We start from the raw sequence: 19,007 nt of genomic DNA, 5'->3' as shown, positions 1-19,007 counted from the left end.
CAGGAAAATATTGTCAATGGATACCTTCATTAAAGTTGCCATTTGAACTAATTTCATTGCGCCTGTAAGAACTGGGAGGAACACAGATCTGTAGTTTACTGTGAGTGACATCTCACTGTGCTAAAGAAAAATGGTGGCATTTGAAATATATCACCACTTCTTTCCCCTTAAATAAAAGGAACCATGCCGAAGAAGCCCAATGGAGCCTAAGAGCATATTCAAGTCCTAGCAAGGGGAAGCCAAATATAGTGGAGCTCATAGAATCTGCACAAATCAACTGTAAAAGAGCAGCTTACACAGGTGAAGTTTATTTTGCAGGCAGAGCTGCCAATAGCATTACTATTTTCCTCCTCTCCCCTTTCCAGATGCATGTATAGATTGAAAGAGGGGCAGCAAGAAATAAACTGAATAGAAAATAAAAACACTTCCATTAATTTCCATCATATTTAATTCAATGTACGTTTATCCAACTGACAGTTTTCAGTGTAGTGCAGTTTAGTACTGCAGAAGCCAAGGAGTCTTGCCACATGATTTAAGACTGGATTGCTATAGAGGACCTTGGAAAGAGGACATGTAGGTGAGAGGTAAGACTTAAAAAAACCAAAAAAGTTGAAAATATGAATTGCCTAATTTAAAAAAAAAAAAAAATCAGAAAAAAAATGTTACAGCCTTCTAGAATGTTTCCATAATGTCACTGAAGGCTAGTATAAGTAAACATCAGACAACATTTCAATAAGAAAATACTTTCTTACCAAATCTTCAGCTGATAAGTTAATCACCAGATCTCCTTTTTGGATTTAATTTTAACACCCTGTAATTCTGAGAGCACAAAAATTAACCCATATACAATGCGCTCTGAGGTCAAGGCCAAGCAGAAACACCATCACGCTGGAAAGAGTCCTACAGTGTACTTTACAATGACAGCAGAAAAATTAAGTTTGTGATATCCCAAAGTGAAAAGCAGAAGAGAAACTACATGTAATTAAGATTACAATAGTTGGCAATCTACATATTGCCCAAATAGGTTTAGGTTTACAAAAGCACTTTATCTTGCCATAAACATGAAAAAAAAAAAAATCTTGCTAGCATATTTAGGGAAGCTAGTTAGATAGCTAAATTCAGATAACATACAAATACGAAGTAAGCAATTCTTAATTTAATATTTTAATTAGTTTATATTTTCTTCAGGAACAGTAGTCAACTTGTTTAGCTGTGCAACTTAAACTTTTTTCATAGAAAAAAACAGTACTTGCAAGCCACAGGAAATTAATTACAAACAAACACTGTTCAGTGATCCATTCATTTATTTTACCTTAGTTCAAGGCAGGCTAAGTACAGATACTGTACATTAAAATATGTGCACACAGGGAATGTGTTCCTAGTTCTACCATTAAGGACTAATTTCTACAGTGTTTTTTAGGCCTTTTCCCAAACTTGATCCTTCTCTGAAGCATGTTTTGTGTGTACTTAAATGTAGAGAGATCCATCTGCAGGCCCCACGTATCCAACTCCTATTAGTAGCACATCTATTAGGGTCCATATTCCCAATCCACCAAAGCTGAAGAGTTTGCCCAGACCTTCCCTCCACTGGCCCAGGTAGAAGCGATCTGCTCCAAATCCACCAAGGGTGATGCTAGGAATACAACATAACAATTCATTAAAATAGTTGTGGAGAATCCCGAATTTGGATGTCAACTCAGCTTTAAATATTTACAGCACACTGATAGTAATTTTATATCATATCATATAGGGTCAGGAAACTATGAATATCTTATGCAAAGTGGCTAGAGGACTTTAAAAGCAACAGTGGTAAAAATGTTTTTGATAGAAATATGTATTAAAAAGCACTAGTTCTTAATTTAAAATATTTATCCAAGTCTTTTGTGAAACTCTGCAGATACAAGATATGAAATAATTTATGTTATTTTAAGCTTCTTTTCATAATAATAAAGTTGGCCAGTGGGCTGCTCTGACTTTGGGCTCCAAGTTTCCTGAACTGGCAGAGGCTGGAAAACGCTCGAGAGAGGAGGAGACTCTGCTCTTGTGGTGTTTGGGTAAACTAAGCTTAGTGTCTCCAGATGCAGGCAGAGAAGGGAATGGTTCTAGCTCCAAAAGAGAGCATGTCAGATCAGTTTTCTAACAAAATGTCTATTACTTTTTTTGTTCACATAACTTATGATAAATCAAGTAGTACAGGCTCTCATATCAGCCCTTATATAATTCACCTTTTAGGGGACTTCTGAATTAATTTTTTTATTTTTTTTAAAGGAAATAATTCTTGTTTCACAGTCAAGTTGTACAAATATATTGAGATCCTGTAACAACATCCAAACCACCACAGTGAGTACAATGCTTTGGTGCTTAGTGTGTGAAGAACCAAAAGTTACAGTCTGGTTTAACAGTATAGCATACTGGCACCTCTTCCTAGCAGTCATCTCAGTTCTCTTTTAAAAAGAGTTGATACCTGTCATAAGCCAGCTGTAACCAGCGTAATAACATCTACCCAAGTCTGGAACAACTCTGAAAGAGTCAACTGCCTCATTCATCTCAGTTGCTCGATGATAATTTACATCTCAACATTGTTAGCTGTTTCATTGCTCATTAAACTGTGTGAGAAAAGGAATTGCTGTATTCACAGCTATTGGCTACCCTTGCGTGTAGAGGCTAAGTGAACCATGGGCCAAATCCAGATCGCCGGATGCTTTTGAATAGACCACAAATTTATTTGAGCATAAAAGTTTTCATGGGCTAAAACCCACTTCATCGGATGCATGCAGTGGAAAATACAGTAGGAAGATAGATATACACAGAGAACATGAAAAAATGGGTATTCCCATACCAATTGCAACGAGAGTAATTAAGGTGAGCTATTTTCAGCAGGAGAAAAAAAAATTTTTGTAATTGTTAGGATATAGATATTCAGGCCTGTCTGCAAAGGCCTATATTTTAACATTTTAGGTGTATTTTTATTACTTAGCTAGTTATAGAGGTATAAAAGAAAGAATCAAAAATCACTGTCCGTGTAGTGGCCTTCTCTTACTGTGACAGTTTATGGCTGCTAAAGAACCAGGCCTCAAACCGGGAAATGTATGGTCACGTCCTCACATTCCAAACTAGTCATATTAAAATAAGGCAATCTGGGATTGTTAGGAAGGTTCGATCTATCACCTCCAGAGAAAGGGAAGAGCCTAAAAGATGTAAAAGGAAACTTAGTTTGATCGCATCCTATCTGGCAAGAACTCACTTATCAATAGACACAGCTGGAGAAGAACCCTTCATGTCTGTATAGATGTAGTTGTGAAATCTATCTCTGTATGTTTTTGTATGCTTTAATTGCATGGTCTCTGTCTGGTTCTGTAATTGTTTCTCTGTCCTGCTGTAGTAATTAATTTTGCCTAAGCAGCAAAGAGAATCCTGCGGCACCCTTATAGGAACCTAACAGACCATGTTTTGGAGGCGTGAGCTTTCGTGGGTGAATACCCACGCTCGTCAGAACGCAACACTTCCTGCGTCTGGAACAAAGTGGGTATTCACCCACGAAAGCTGGCACCTCAAAAACGTTCTGTTAGTCCTTATAGGTGCCGCAAGGATTCTCTGCTGCTTTTGCAGATCCAGACTAACAGGCTACCTCTCTGATACTTAATTTTGCTAGGTGTAAACTAATTAAGGTGGCGGGATTAATATGGTTAGCTAATACATGTACATGATAGCGTTAGGATTGGTTAAGGTAATTTTTAGTAGAATGATTGGTTAAGGTATCAGCTTGAAATATATACTGATATAATTAGGGCAAACAAGAAGTAAGTTGGGATTTCGAAAATAAGGAAAAGGAACTTAAAAATTTAAGCTTGCTTGAAAGTTCACCCCAATCAACATCAGAATTGTTTGCAACTTCGGAACTTCGGGTATTGTGTGCTCTCCTGTTCATTAGCAAAAAGAACAGGCAAAGGGAAGAGGGAAGAAATAAGCTCTCTAACAGTAATGATAGTCAGGATGGCCATTTCCAACAGTTAACAAGAGGTGTGAGTAACAGTAGTGAGAAGAGAAATTAGCATGGAAAGTTTTTACTTTGGTATAAGACCCACCCTCACAGTCTTCGTTCAAGCCTAATTTAAGGTCTAGTTTGCAAATATCCAATTCTGCAGTTCTCGTAACATATAGAGCTTATCATATAGCCACACTAAACCAGAGGTCAATTCACCTGCATCTACCATGTGATATTGCATCATGTGCCAGCAATGCTTTCTGCAAGGACATTGGCCAACAGAAACCTAGCAAAGATAAAGGACACAATCAGATGTCAAGAATTATAACATTCAAAAACTTGGAGAACACTTCACTCGCTTGGCACTATTAAGATCTCAATGCAATATGACTGTCAACAAAAAACCTCAAACAAGAAACTGCAGAATTAGAATTCATTTGCAAACTAGACACCATTAAATTACGCTTGAATAAAGACTGGAAGTGGATGGGTCATTATACAAAGTAAAAACTGTTTCCCCGTGCTAAATTTTTTCCCGTACTGTTACTCACACCTTCTTGTCAACTGTTGGAAATGGGCCATTGTAATTATCACTACAGAAGTTTTTTTCCTTCTGCTGATAACTCACCTAATAGCTCACCTTAATTAATTACTCTCGTTCCAGTTGGTATGGTAACACCCATTTTTTCCATGTTTTCTATGCATGCATATATCTTCCTATTGTATCTTCCACTGCATGCATCCGAAGCCCACAAAAGCTTATGCTCAAATAAATTTGTTAGTCTCTGAGGTGCCACAAGTACTCCTCATTCTTTTTCCATTTAACGAAAGGCATTCATATGTAATTTGCACTTGAAGTTCTGCAATACTTTGAGTCTACCTTAGTGCCAAGGCTGTAGACCATTTATAGCCTCCAGTCCAGTTGCAGTAAAGCATCTTAGGAAAGACACGATTACCTGAGAAGAGAAATTAAATACATTCAAATCCTGATGCCATGAACAAAGGCCAAAGATTGACTCAGGAACTGAAATCTGAGGTGCAAATATGCCAAATTACTCTTCACAACAAATATCTGTTCTGCATTTAAATAGCATCAGTAACTCAACCTGTCTTTTCTGATGAGACCACAGTATGAAAGCCTGAACACTGTCTCCATTTCCTATACTTTCCTAGATGGGTTTCCACCAAAGCACCACCAACTTAAGGAAAATCAAGAGCCAAGTCTATTGATTTAGACCCTATATTAAATTTCTTGTGATTTCAAATGTTAATTGACAGAATGTTTTTAATTTGTGCCATAAATAACACCTCAATGCAAATTCTGTTGACATTGCATTAAATAATTCCATTGAAGAAAGTAAACACAGGAGAGAAAACACTCCCAATAACCCTAATGTAAGACTACTGTTGTACTGTTGAAACAATAGTTCTAAGCATCATATCATAATTTTAAAATATTAAGTGTCAGACCAGAAAGTGAAACTAAACAACGCACAATATCTCAACCAAAACAAACTAGACATTGAAATAAGTTATATGCAGGTTTATCCACTACACTGAACAAACGTATGTTCAAGAATTCTTCACTGAAGAATCCTCTCTAAACCATTCATTCGTAGACCAACTTACCTAGACAATGAATATGATCGTGCACTGTACAATTGGCATTATATCGTTGTCTTGGACAAGAGACTGTCATGCAACTTGTAGAACTGGTACACACATAATCAGTAGGTTCAAGCTGCCAGCAAAACTGGCAAGTCATGTTGATTGTGAAGTTCTCCACTTCATTGTTTCTCTGATCCTATAAAGAAGGGTATTATCAATGTAAATAATCTTAAATATTATATCAAGAATGTTTCACAGGATATAAATAAATAATCCTCGCAGATTTCACTGCTGTGCAAAGACAGAACAACAAGATGATACATTATATTCAGCACTTAGATAGTTGGGTAATGAATACTAGAGAAGTGTTAAAGAAATAATTATACTTTCCAGGTAACTGTATTTATGCCTAGAAATTTGTTTTGTAAATATTTATGAGTTTTAGGACTTAATTTAAACTACACTGTACCTTTAACAACTGACAAATTCCAGCTACAAAGAAATAGGTTAATTACTTACAACACAATGAATTTGTGGCTTAATCTTGCAATCAAAAGTGGCTGGCTTCCCATATACGCAGGAGAAGTTTGTTTTACATGTCATGCAGTCTGGAGGCAATTTGCTGCACAGCCCATTGCTGGGACACTTACTCACGTAAGATGGAATCTCCGTAGTCTCTGAAGGGTGAAAGGATATGTTAAAAATAAGAGCTTCAGCATCACCTACACTACAGTATAGGCACACACTTCTACCGTTTGTTACTTTAAATAATTTCATAATAAAATACTCTCCACTTACAGCTAACATAAACCAGTATCTCATATATTAAGGCATCCCATCTCTAACAGCAACCAGTATCAGATGCTTCAGAAGGAAGAACCCTGCAGCAGAGCTCAGCAGCAGCCAGCATTGGCCATACACCATATAACAGCATTTATAAGTCCATTGCTATCTTGTCCCACCATGCCATCAGCTCCACCTTCTGAGACACCTGGTCTATCAGCCACAGCTCCCTCCTGAAAGCACAGAGCTGGAGCACACAAGCACAGATTGGAGAGCATCAACTCCTGTGACCTCCTGCAGGGAGTGAAGATTCCTCCCCCTCATATCTGTCACCTGCAAACCTGGGAAATGGATTAAGATCCTGATGCCAGTCTTCCCCCTCCCTCCATGGTCTGCATCAGTTGTGTGTGAAGAACCAGTAGGAGAGTCTAAATCAATTGGAGGAAGAGCAGAATGAAGTGGTCTGTGTTGTGGGGAGCACCAAAATTAATAGGTGGGTGTTTTCAGTAGTGGGCAAAGCACTGACACATCCCAACACTCTCCTTCCCCATACCTCCCAGCTCACACCACAGAGCCAAATCTGACCCTTGCCCACTATGGGATAATCTGTCCCAGGGGAAATTTCTTCTTATCCTAAGATCATCAAAGGTCAGTTTATAACCTGAAGCCTGAAGGTTTATATTCCTTCCAAAGCCATTTAAATATTTTACAGATCTAACTTTGGATGCTTATTATCCATATAAACATGGAATCCTTTTTTCTTTTTTTTTCCCCCCCAAACCAGGCTATGTTTTAAGCCTCAGTAATATCTCATACAATAAAATCCTATCTAATTATGCACTACATAAAAATAATCCACTTTCTGTAAAGTTATGAATTTGGCACCATTCAATTTAACTGAATGTCCTTTTGTTTTAGATGAACAGTGCCCAAGACCAGAAGGGATCACCGTGATCCTCTAGTCTGATATCTTGCATAACACAGTCCATAGAACGTTCTTGAATTAATTCCTGTTTCTAAAAGCATCTCTTTTAGAAAAACATGTAATCTTGATTTAAAAATTGCCAGTGATAGAGAAGCCACCACAAACCTTGGTAAGTTGTTTCAATTATTAATTGCCCTCATTGTTAAAAAAATATATATATATACACACACCTTATTTAAAGTCTGAATGTGTCTAGTTTCAACTTCTAGCCATTAGATCTTGTTATACCTTTGTCTGCTAGACTGAAGAGCCCATTAGCAAATATTTGTCCCCCACATAAGCACTTACAGACTGTAATCAAGTCACCCCTTAACCCTTTTTGTTAAGCTAAATAGATTGAACTCTTTGAACTGTAAGGCATGTTCTCCACTCCTTTAATTGTTCTCCTGGCTCTTCTCTGAACCCTCTCCAATTTATCAACAACCTTCTTAAATTGTGGACACCAGAACAAGACACACTATTCCAGTAGCTGTCATATTAATCTCAATACAGAGATAGCAATAACCCTACTCCTGTTTGAGATTCCTGTTTATGCATCCAAGGATCATAAAAAACAATTTTGGCCACAGCATTGCCTTGGGAGCTTACGCTCAGCTGATTATCCACCAGGACCCTCAAGTCCTTTTCAGAGTCACTGCTTCCCAGGATGAAGTCCTCCATCACGTAAGTCTGGCCTACATTCTTGGTTCCTAGATGAACAACTTTACAGCTGACAGCTTACCAAGTGATCCAGATTGCTCTATATCAGTGATCTATCTTCTTCATTATTTACCACTCACCCAAACTGTGTCATTTGAAAACTTTATCAGTAGTGATTTTATTTCACATTAATAAAAATATTAAATAGCAAAGGGCTTGTATCATGAGAAACAGAAAATACATATCCCCGTAGTTTCTACTTATCCTTTTTGAGATGGGGTGACCAGAACTGAATACAGTATTACAGGTTACATTACTGATTTATATAATGGGATAGAATTTTCCATATTATCCATCCTGTTCCTTAGGCATTCTAACACTGTTTGCTTTTATGACTGCTGATGAGCAGTGAGCTGTTCAAAATGACATCCAGGTCTTTCTCCCCCATCTCCAGTTAACAGAGATAATTTAGAATAAGTAATTAGAATGTGTCTGGGTAGTTTAAAATTTTCCCTCCAGTGTTCACAAAACAATTTCATCATCCAGTGTGTTCTTCATTGACTCAGCTTCATTTAATACTCTTCATGGTCTTCTCTGGTTTTGACTAACCTAAATAATTCTGTGCTGTCTGTAAAGTTCTGACATCTCAGCCCTTTTTGAGATTTAATACATTAACCACCACTAGCTTTAGTGGAGTGACACACGGTTCTGTTTTGTTACCTTAACTTTTTGCCATGATGAAAATCATGAACCAATATATCTATCCAAAGACCTCAAAGTGTTTAAACATTAAGATCTCAAACATATTTACAGAGTTCTATTAGCCAATATCATATTTTCAGAATGCTGTATAGTCATGCTAAGTCGTATAACTATAAAATGTACTCTCAGAATGCTTTGTATTGACAATAGATTTCTTGTGGAAATTTACTTGGTGTTAACCTGCTGTAACCGTTCTTTCCTTCGCATGTGTATCATCTGTCAGAATAAGATGGATATTCTGTTGAGTCTTGCCAAATACGAACAATGTGCTAGGTATGGCTGGTAGAGATGTCTTTGTCGTCTATAAAATATATACAGTACTAAATAGAGGAAGGGTGTACAGTCTTTGGTAATGCACTAGAACTTGTGGAATCTTCGATCTGTTGTAAACAAGAAGAATATAAACAGAAGCAGAATTGAGCTAATATTTTGGAACAGATGAAAGATGTAAACACTAAGATTGTTCCCCGTATCGGTAGTATATTAAACTTTCTGTAAACTTAATAAACTGATTGAGCCTGGTTATCTGACATCATATTAGTAAGGGAACTGAACTATGAATAACTTTTTATTACTGTTAAATTACTAGTCAGATTGGACACTTTTACTCTCTTCCATAAACACTCAAGCTACAAGTGTAAAAATGACATAACTTTTTAACACGACTTCTGCTTCTTATACTAGAGTCATAAATGCCAGTTATTAACAGTAGCACATTTTACACTTAATTTATAGTTCACTGGCTGGGACCTGCCACTGTGCTCTCCCGTCCACCAAGTTTATTGTTCATCCAAGCCTCCCCAAGGGCACTACCTATGCAAACCCAGAAAAGCAGAAAAATGATCAGTAAGAGACCTTGGTTCTATATGTGGCTCTACTATGGACCTGCTGTGTGATCCTGGCCAAGTCACTCTAACCATGTCTGCATGTGTCTTGTCTCCTACCTTTATCTGTTCTTCTCTGTTTAGACTGTAAGCCTTCTGAGGCAGAACTATCTTATTACATTTGTGCAATGGGGCTGATTTCAGTTGGGGTCTTTAGGTGCTAACAGAAGTTATTTGTGTTAAGGGGATCTTAAGAATGTGTAAATATAAGAATGGCTATGCTGAGTCAGACCAATGGTCCATATAACCCAGTTTCCTGTCTTCCAACAGCAGCCAGTGCCAGATGCTTCAGAGGAAATCAACAGAACAGGGCAATTATCAAGTGATCCATCCTGTCATCCAGAGCCAGGTTCTGTCAGTCAGAGGTTTCGCTAAACATAGTGAATGGGAAACAGCCATTCATTGACCTATCCTCCATGAATGTATCTAATTGTTTTTTTGAATCCAGCTATTGGCCTTCACAATATACCATGGCAATGAATGCCACAGGATGATTGTACATTGTGTGAAATACTTTCTTCTATTTGTTTTAAACATGGCTACCTATTAATTTCATTGGGCAGCCCTGGTTCTTGTGTTATATGAAGGGGTAAATAACACTTCCCTATTCACTTTCTCCATACCATGCATGATTTTATAGACCTTTGTCATACCCCACTCAGTCATCTCTTTATTCATCTTAGAAGCCACAGTCTTAAAAATCTCCTTATATTGAAGATGTTCCATACCCTTAATCATTTTTGTTACCCTTCTCTGAACCTCTTCTAATTGTAACTGTAATATACCTTTTTTTCAGATGGGGCAACCAGAACTGCATGTAGCATTCAAGGAGTGGTGTATCTTATTTATTTCATAAATGCCAACATCCACACATCACATTAGCCACTCACTGGCCTATTCCGCCCATCCCCAAGGAACCCATTTCCAACTCACATCCAGAAAACTTAATTCTAAGCTCATACTTTCTCCACAAAACACCTAAGTTATCACACGCTTACCCACTGCACATTTGTGAATATAAAGTATGTAAATACTGTGGAGATTGGAGTTGAAGTTTTGCATAACAATGAATTACCTATTTTTAAATTGGGTGTGAGGTGGAAGCAGATTCTTATGGAGGCACAGTGAAGCAATTAAAATACCTGATTTTATTCAAGATTTACATCAATGTTAATCTTGTTTTGCATGCATCCTTTAGCTGTTTTCCTAAATGAAGGTTTCAGAATAGTAGTCGTGTTAGTCTGTATCCGCAAAAAGGACAGGAGTACTTGTAGCACCTTAGAGACTAACAAATTTATTGTAGCATAAGCTTTCGTGGGCTACAGCTCACTCATCGGATGCATGTAGTGGAAAATACAGAAGGAAGATATATACACACACAGTAAATACGAAACAATGGATGTTATCATACACATTATAAGGAGAGTGATCAGCTAAAGTGAGCTGTTGTCAGCAGGAGAGAAAAATAACTGTTTGTAGTGGTAATGAAAATGGCTCATTTCCAGCACTCGACAAGGACATAAGGAACTGTGGGTGGGAGGGAAGATAAGCATGGGGAATAGTTTTACTTTGTGTAATGGCCCATCCACTCCCATTCTTTATTCAAACCTGATTTAATGGTGTCCAATTTGCAAATTAATTCCAATTCATGGACAGTTGGAGTCTGCTTTGAAGTTTTTTTTGTTGTAATATTGCAACTTTTAGGTCTGTAATCGAGTGGCTAGGGAGATTGAAGTGTTCTCCAACTGGTTTTTGAATGTTATAATTCTTGATGTCTGATTTATGTCCATTTATTCTTTTATGTAGAGAATGTCTGGTTTGGCCACTGTACATGGCAGAGGGGCATTGCTGGCACATGATGGTATATATCACATTGGTAGATGTGCAGGTGAATAAGCCTCTGATAGTATGCCTGATGTGATTAGGTCCTATGATAGTATCCCCTAAATAGATATGTGGGCAGAGTTGACAACGGTTGCAAGGATAGGTTCCTGGATTAGTGTTTTTGTTGTGTGGTTGCTGGTGAGTATTTGCTTCAGGTTTGGGGGGGGGTGTGTGTGTAAGCAAGGACTGGCCTGTCTCCCAAGATCTGTGAGAGTGATTTGATTAGGTCCTATGATGGTATCCCCTGAATACCATCAGCCACACTATCAGAGGCTCGTTCACCTGCACATCTACCAATGTGATATATGCCATCATGTGCCAGCAATGCCCCTCTGACATGTACACTGGCCAAACTGGACAGTCTCTACGTAAAAGAATAAATGGACATAAATCAGACACAAAATGGACACAAAGCTTATGCTACAATAAATTTGTTAGTCTCTAAGGTGCCACAAGTACTCCTATTCTTTTTAAATGAAGGTTGATTCTCATTGGTAGCTAACCATTAAAACGTGTTGATTTGCATCTTAATATAGCCTTTATACTATATTTCAAACTTCTTTTTGGTAATCAGAACGATACACTATGTCTATACACATTTAAGAAATGTTATAGCTTAATGTTTTCAGATTCTTAAATTTACTTTTTCACTTGTAAACATTATGAATGACATCTCTTATTTACTAGATTAATTTTTACTCATGCTTTGTCCCAATCTGCATTTCGATAGAAATTGGAATTAAATTAAAAATGCATAAAAACATCGTTTTAAAATTTTCTATTAAATAAGACTGCTTTTAATTTGCATAAGAAAAAATGTATCAAAGCATATTTTGCATTTAAAGCTGATTTATTACACAAAGGACGTATTATCTGTAAATAGTGAATTGTACTGATTGTCCTTAGTCAACATTGCCATCAATATTTTAGAACTAGTAGAGCTCATCCTCTAACACCTTCTTTTATTCCTAGATTCTAAGGAAAACAGAATTTCCTGCTTTTTCAATTCCCAATCAGTTTCTCAACTTTGAATAAGCAAGTCATTGAACTGAACTAGTTGTATGAACTCAAATGAAGAAAATATTCTCTGTGCCTGCACAAAAGGCTGCTGCTGTCAAAAGCTGGCTTAGCACTTCAAAAGTGACTTCCACCAGTTCAGTGGACTTTACTTTTTTTTAAAACTTCAGTAGCAAACTTTTTCTTGAATCTTTTATTTAATAAAACTAGTTAACAGATTTCAAATTGACAATCTACTGTAATGTAATTTTAAATAGGTTTACTTTTAAAAAGGAAAAAAAAATCTATGTAAACAAAAAAATCAGATTCAAATAAAAATTTCCAACATTTTAGGTTTTTGGGTTAAAAAAAAAAATCATTGTTTTTATATTCAACCTGTGTGGAAGCATGGAGTGTCACTGAATGGCTAATATGACATGCAGGTGTCAAGTCTGTGAATGTAGGTTCCCTTAAATTATCATGTGGGGTTTGCATGGATGGGTTTTTCATTTACACAACCCTAACTAGCAGTTATGGTCTTCTGGAAAATAATTCATGGTGCCTCAGGGTACGTCTACACTGCAATTAAAAACCCACGTCTTGCCTGTGCCACCTGACTCAGGCTCGGGGCTATCAGGCTAAGGGGCTGTTTAACTGTAGCGTAGACACTGAGCTTGGGCTTCTAGGACCCCATGAATTAGAGAGTCCCACAGTTTGGGCTGGACCCTGAGCCCCAGCTTCTATACCACAATTAAAAAAACCTCTTTAGCCCAAGCCGCACAAGCCCAAGTCAGCTGGTGCTGACCAGCTGTGGATATCTAACTGCAATGTAGACATACCCACACAGTGCAGTGTACCTTTTAATGATTAACTGTACAGAGTATTTTGTTTTCTAATACTAGAATTCAAGAATTTTGCTATTAAATTCAGGACTACTAGGGAAAAGGCTTGTATGGATATCATTGGAACAGTTTATCAAGGGATGTGGTGGATTCTCTAACATTAACTATTTTTAATCAAAATTCAAGACTATGTTTTCCTAAGAGATGTGCTGCATGCATTATTTTGGGAAATTCTATGGCCTGTGTGATATAGGAGGTCAGACTACATTATCACAAGAGTCCCTTCAGGCCTTGGAATCTATAAATCTATGGTTTTCTTAGGAGCTTTTATAGAAGAACAGACACTTGTACCTGTTGCTCTAGTATATGGAGTATTTGTACTTGGAGATGTCACATCTTTTGTAGACACAAACTGTTGTTTTGAGTGCTCTGTTGTCATCAAGGATCCTGCTATAAGAAAAATTAACAGATTCAATGCACTTCAGTTACCTTTAAGGAGAATACAATAATTCTAGAATTTAACTGGTCTTCAAGCACTGTTAAATCCCAGCACTCTAATACAAAATAGCAAGCTGCTTCCTGACATGAAGGATCATCTTTGGAATAAAATTAATATTTAAAAAGCTCCACAGATTTCCCTACTTTGTTCATCAGGATTTTGCATTTTACTCCATTTACGACAATAAAAATCAATTTTAATCAGTTTCACTTTTAAATTTGTGTGACCTAGTAGGAAGCTACACTATTTGGAATGCAAATATTACAGTACACTGTCTATTACAGAATAAAAATAATTAAACATCAAGTAATACACTGGCCATTTTAGCAGAAAAACTGCACCACCAACCTGGCTGGAGACTATGGCCCCAATTCTGCAAACAAACACTTACTAAATATTCAACTCTGCTCGTGTAAGTAGGGGTGGGACTACTCACGTTCATAACTATTTGGAAAATCCCCCCACAAATTATACCCATAATGCATGATCACACAGGGTATGTGGTGCACACGAGAATGGGAAAAAACATCTGGCCTGTGTTGAGAAACCCAAAATACCTTATAAACAACATGATAACACTTTTCAAGACAAGGACTCCATCTACACAGCACCATCTAAAAGTCTTTTTACTCTACCGAATGTTTGTTGAAAATTCTCTTTAGTCCCATAAAAGTCTAATTATTTCTTGAGTCCTTAACTCTTGGCCACAGCAAGATTCCTGTGGCAATGAGGTCCACAGATGAATTATACACTGTACAAAATGATTTCTTTATATCACTTGACATTTGTTGTTTATGCTGCTAGTTAACTGCACCATCACAATGCAGCCCCTTCCCCCACAGAGGCAGCCAGACCCCCAGCACACAGCGCAGCAGCACGGAGAAAAAGGGCCGCTGGTTTATGACAAGCGGGTCCCTAGGGCTGGGTCACGTTCTCACAGAGCAGGCAGGGCCCTGGCTCAGGCTGGGCTAAGTCCTACGGGCACCGTCAGCCCGAGCTCGCCCAGCACGGGCGGCTGCATGCGGACACCAGGGCAGCGGGACGGGCGCACGGGACGCCGGCGCGGGCGCAATGGCCGCTCCTACCGGCCTACGACCGGGGAGGGCAAAGCCGGCGGGAGCGTGTACGGAGGGCAGCGGGGAGCCGCCTTGCCAAGCCGAGCAGTGCCGCGGCCCCTCCGTGGCTCTGAGGCGGCGGCTGGCGCCTGCACTCACCACGGCCCGAGAGCACGTAGAGCTGCGAAACGAAGAGCGCGACGCTACAGAGCCGCTTCAAAGCCCACAGCCCAGACACCACCAGTGCCACCATCTTGGCTTCATCCGGGGCCTCGCCGTCCCCTTTCCAGCAGGCGCAGAGCGCGTAGACCCGACCCGCGCGGGTGGGGCAGGAGCTGCTGAGGCAGGAGGCGGCGGGCGCAGTGACGGATATTGCTCCTCGTAGGCGTGTGCTGCTGGTAGCATTTTCCGATCCTTATCGATTGCTAGAAGCTGCTAGTATATTAAACTGCTGCCCGATGTAGCAAATGCCTACGGGTAGCAGTTTATTGCACTATATTCTAGTGAAATTGCTCAGTGTAGAAATGTGCCATCGGTAGCAGTTAGTGATACGTATAGATTGTAAAAAACTCTTAAAAGATGCTGCTTTATTTGTTGTACATGCTTGAAAACTGTTTTCATATTTCTGCCATTCTCTCAGTCATTAAGATTTTGAATTGATCCTACTTTATTTGTACATGCTTGAAAACTGTTTTCATATTTCTATGCCATTATCTCAATCATTGAGATTTTGAATAGAAACATATTCAGAACTGATCCCTGGAGAACCCCACTTGTTATGCCCATCTTATTTATCATTATGTCCATCTAGGTTTCATTTCCATAGTTTGTTTATGAGAAGGTCATGGAAGACAGTATCAAAAGCCTTACTAAAGGCAAGCTATACCATATACTGCTTGTAGGCTTGTTACACTGTTAAAGAAAACTATCAGGTTGGTTTTACCTGTGAGACTGCTTGAAATACCTTTTTTAGCAAAGTTAGACCTTTCACTGCTGCGGGTAGCATGGTCCTACAGATAGCATTTTCACACACACGTATGTGTATGACTCTGCAAACTATAGGGATGTGCTTACCTGTAACACTGCAATGTGATGAAGCTAATTCCTGCAGGGAGCAGTTTCTCACACCACCTTCATGTGAGGGTACGTCTACACTATGGGATTATTCTGATTTTACATAAACTGGTTTTCTAAAACAGAGTGTACAAAAATCGAGTGTCACGGGACTACTAAGACTTCGATTCGGTGGTCGTCCCATGCACCGAGCTGGTCAATTTCCAGAGCGTGGCCTGTGGTAGCTCCCGTGCCTTCCCCGAGGTCCGCATCTCCCCTGGAATTCTGGTGGTTGAGATTCTCAGTGCCTGATGGGGCAACAACATTGTCACGGGTGGTTTAGTTACAGCCCACCAACCTCCCTCCTGAAAGCAGTAGTACAACCCTTTTTGCACTTTTTTACTGGGTGAACTGTGGCAAACGCGCACGCCCGCAAGCCTAGAGGGCCGCAGATCACACGCACGTGGACTTGATGCACTGTGATTCTCGTGCGTCTATGGTGAACCGGGGACCTGCAAGAGCCAGGCGAGGAGGGTCGGCTTACACAGGCGACGTGATGAGGACTGGGACAAGCGAATTCTCTCAAACCAGGGCCCCTGCACTTTGGATGTCCTGCGGTAGGAGGTGTCTGCTGGCAATTTTGGCTGGAAACAAAGCACGAGAATGGATCGGTGACCGCTGGTTAGTTTTTGCAGGTGTGGGGACATTCCCAGTGGCTGAGAACTTTCGCATTCCGCAAAGGGACTTTCCATGGAACATTTTGTGACTTGGCTTTCCCTGCTGACGCAGATAAATACCAGATTTTGAGAGCACCCTCACAGTTGAGAAGCAGGTGGGGCAATGACCCTATGGAAGCTCTGCAACGCCCCAGAAGCTACCGGTCAGTCGGGGAATCAATTTGTGAGTGGGGAAATACTTCTGTGGGGGTGCGTGTTGATGCAGTAGCCAGCAATCACTACGCTCTGCTATGTAGGTTTGTGGTGGCTGGAAACGTGCAGCTCATAGTGGATGGGCTTTGCTGCAATGGGATTCCCTAACTGTGAGGGGGGCAACTTAATGGAACCGATATCCTAGTCCTTGGTCACCGGAGCACCAGAGCACCCAGTATTGTAAACCACAAGCATTTTTCATGGTGCTGCAAAGCACTGCGGATTCACCGAAGGACGTTTCACCGAACATCCACATGGAGAAGGCCGGAGAGGGTCCTGATCTTGCGTCTTCAGACACTGACTCTGTTTAACGTGCTGCAGCAAGGAGATGTACTTCCCAGGACCAGAAGAAATAACAGTTGGATGCTTCGTAGTATCCCTGAGGTGACCTAGCTACCCTTTTGATGCCATGGCTCATGAAGCCATACACAGGCAGCCTGGACAGTAGTCAGGAGCTGTTCAACTACAGGCTGAGCAAGTGCAGAATGGTGGTAGAATGTGCATTTGGCCATTTAAAGGCACGCTGGTGCACATTACTGACTCACTCAGACCTCAGCCAAACCAGTGTCCCCATTGTTATTGCTGCTTGCTGTGTGCTCCACAATCTCTGTGAGAGTAAGGGGGAGGCTGAGGCAAATCACCTGGCCACTGATTACGTGCAGCCAGACACCACGGCGATTAGAAGAGCACACCATTACTGGGCCATGAGATGACACTGTATCAGAGTCATTGTTTCAGACTGTCTGCAAATGCAAGTGGACATATAATGGATTTACAACTGTTTGTATTTGGAAGGTTATAGCTGCAGTCAGAGGTCCTAGAAATTTACCCTAAAACAAAACAAAAAAAAAAGCAAGCTTAGATTCTGCATAGCTTAAGTATGTCATGTAGGGCACATAAGTACATAAGATAGGCCAGATGCAGCCCCTAGGCCAGTGGTTCTCAAACTTTTGTACTAGTGACCCCTTTTTTATATATTTAACTATTATAAATGCTAGAGGCAAAGTGGGGTTTGGGGTGGAGGCTGACAGCTCGCAACACCCCCATGTAATAACCTCGCAACCCCCTCAGGGGTCCCGACCCTTCGTTTGAGAACCCCTGCCCTAGGCCATATATTTCACACCTCTTTCTTGGCATCTTGTGTAGAGGAGAAAAGCTATTTTTACTTGAACTTTTCACTCTTAGCCTTCAAAAACTTTGGGGAGCAGGGAAGTGAGGGTAAGCATTGCCAAAGTTCTTAAAGTTACCATGAGGTAAGAAAAGGGGAGAAAAATTCAACTTTTTTTTTTAAGTAACAGTATAAAGTATCTCCTTTGTAATAGAATACTCCTGGTCAGAGTTCTAGGCATGTGTCTGTACAGATCTGTTCCTGTGCTTTTTCAGGGAGTTACTTGAGCAGACAGAATATTTCCTCCTTGACTTCCATTAATAGAACAGGAAGTGAAATAAAAATTAGGAAGAAAATAAAGAAAAAGGCATTGCACAGTTAGCAGGAAAACGATCACTACAGACATTATTAGTTAACAGATGAATGATATTTCCAAAATACCACTTCATATATTTGCTTAGTAATATTTTTATAACATCAATTTGAACACAGCAAATTCCACAGGTTTTAAACTACGCTTCATACTAGACTAATGTCAGTATTACGTACTTTTTTGATTAAATAAAAAAAGAAGTGTCATTTACTGCATCATACTGAAATTAAATTGTAAACTTTTCAGGACACAAATCATGTCTTCCTATCTAATGTAAAACATTTTTGAATGCTGTAAAATTAATTACATCTTTTTGTGATACTGTACTTTATTAGGGCTGCTTCTTCTCCAGTTGTAGCACAACATCACTGTCGTACACCTGTGCTACTGCAAGGAACTGACTCTTTGTAAACAGATGAAATTAGGTCCTGCTCTTCAAGGTCCAGATTAGTATAGGTAATTTTGCATTTTCAAGGACTCCCAGGACTGGGCCCAAAGAGTAGACTCAAAGGTGCACTAATGTCAGACAGAAGGTTAATATTAACTTTGAATTTTCTGTTTAAGTAAAATACTTATACATTAAATCCTACTTTCTGCTTCATTTTTTAAGATGTTAGGTAAC

At 39.5% G+C, this 19,007-nt stretch overlaps 1 protein-coding gene and 1 long non-coding RNA gene across 4 annotated transcripts; one reads left to right on the top strand and one right to left on the bottom strand.

The window, feature by feature from the left end:
* Nucleotides 1–430: 430 nt before the first annotated feature.
* On the bottom strand, nucleotides 431–15,262 carry TM2D3 (TM2 domain containing 3). 3 transcript variants are annotated; one of them, XM_032779837.2, is made up of 6 exons: nucleotides 15,082–15,262; nucleotides 13,720–13,818; nucleotides 6,113–6,270; nucleotides 5,615–5,789; nucleotides 4,866–4,941; nucleotides 431–557 (listed from the first exon to the last, which is right to left on the bottom strand). In XM_032779837.2, exons 1-6 carry the CDS (start codon nucleotides 15,173–15,175, stop codon nucleotides 533–535), a joined length of 627 nt encoding a protein of 208 aa, XP_032635728.1. In that variant the 5' UTR covers nucleotides 15,176–15,262; the 3' UTR covers nucleotides 431–532. The 3 variants fall into 3 exon arrangements, with proteins under 3 accessions (XP_032635728.1, XP_032635717.1, XP_032635709.1); XM_032779826.2 differs by having other exon boundaries at nucleotides 431–1,633; nucleotides 13,720–13,815; XM_032779818.2 differs by having other exon boundaries at nucleotides 431–1,633; nucleotides 15,082–15,259.
* LOC142047324 (uncharacterized) lies at nucleotides 6,277–10,474 on the top strand. The gene is made up of 2 exons (XR_012656545.1): nucleotides 6,277–7,470; nucleotides 9,917–10,474. It is a non-coding gene; the product is annotated as an uncharacterized LOC142047324 (long non-coding RNA).
* Nucleotides 15,263–19,007: the final 3,745 nt, after the last annotated feature.

Source organism: Chelonoidis abingdonii, chromosome 9 (assembly GCF_003597395.2).
Source record: "Chelonoidis abingdonii isolate Lonesome George chromosome 9, CheloAbing_2.0, whole genome shotgun sequence".
Lineage (NCBI taxonomy): Eukaryota > Metazoa > Chordata > Testudines > Testudinidae > Chelonoidis > Chelonoidis abingdonii.
Note: the sequence above shows the minus strand (reverse complement) of the source record. Positions and strands in the feature narration are given on the sequence as shown.

Excerpts from the sequence above, each read along its gene's own strand:
- TM2D3 (XM_032779818.2), bottom strand. The coding sequence starts at position 15,175 with ATGGTGGCACTGGTGGTGTCTGGGCTGTGGGCTTTGAAGCGGCTCTGT. Across the intron at positions 13,819-15,081 it reads CTACGTGCTCTCGGGCCGTG|CAGGATCCTTGATGACAACA; the intron begins GTGAGTGCAGGC and ends TTTTTCTTATAG. Across the intron at positions 4,942-5,614 it reads CGATCATATTCATTGTCTAG|GTAATCGTGTCTTTCCTAAG; the intron begins GTAAGTTGGTCT and ends TTCTCTTCTCAG.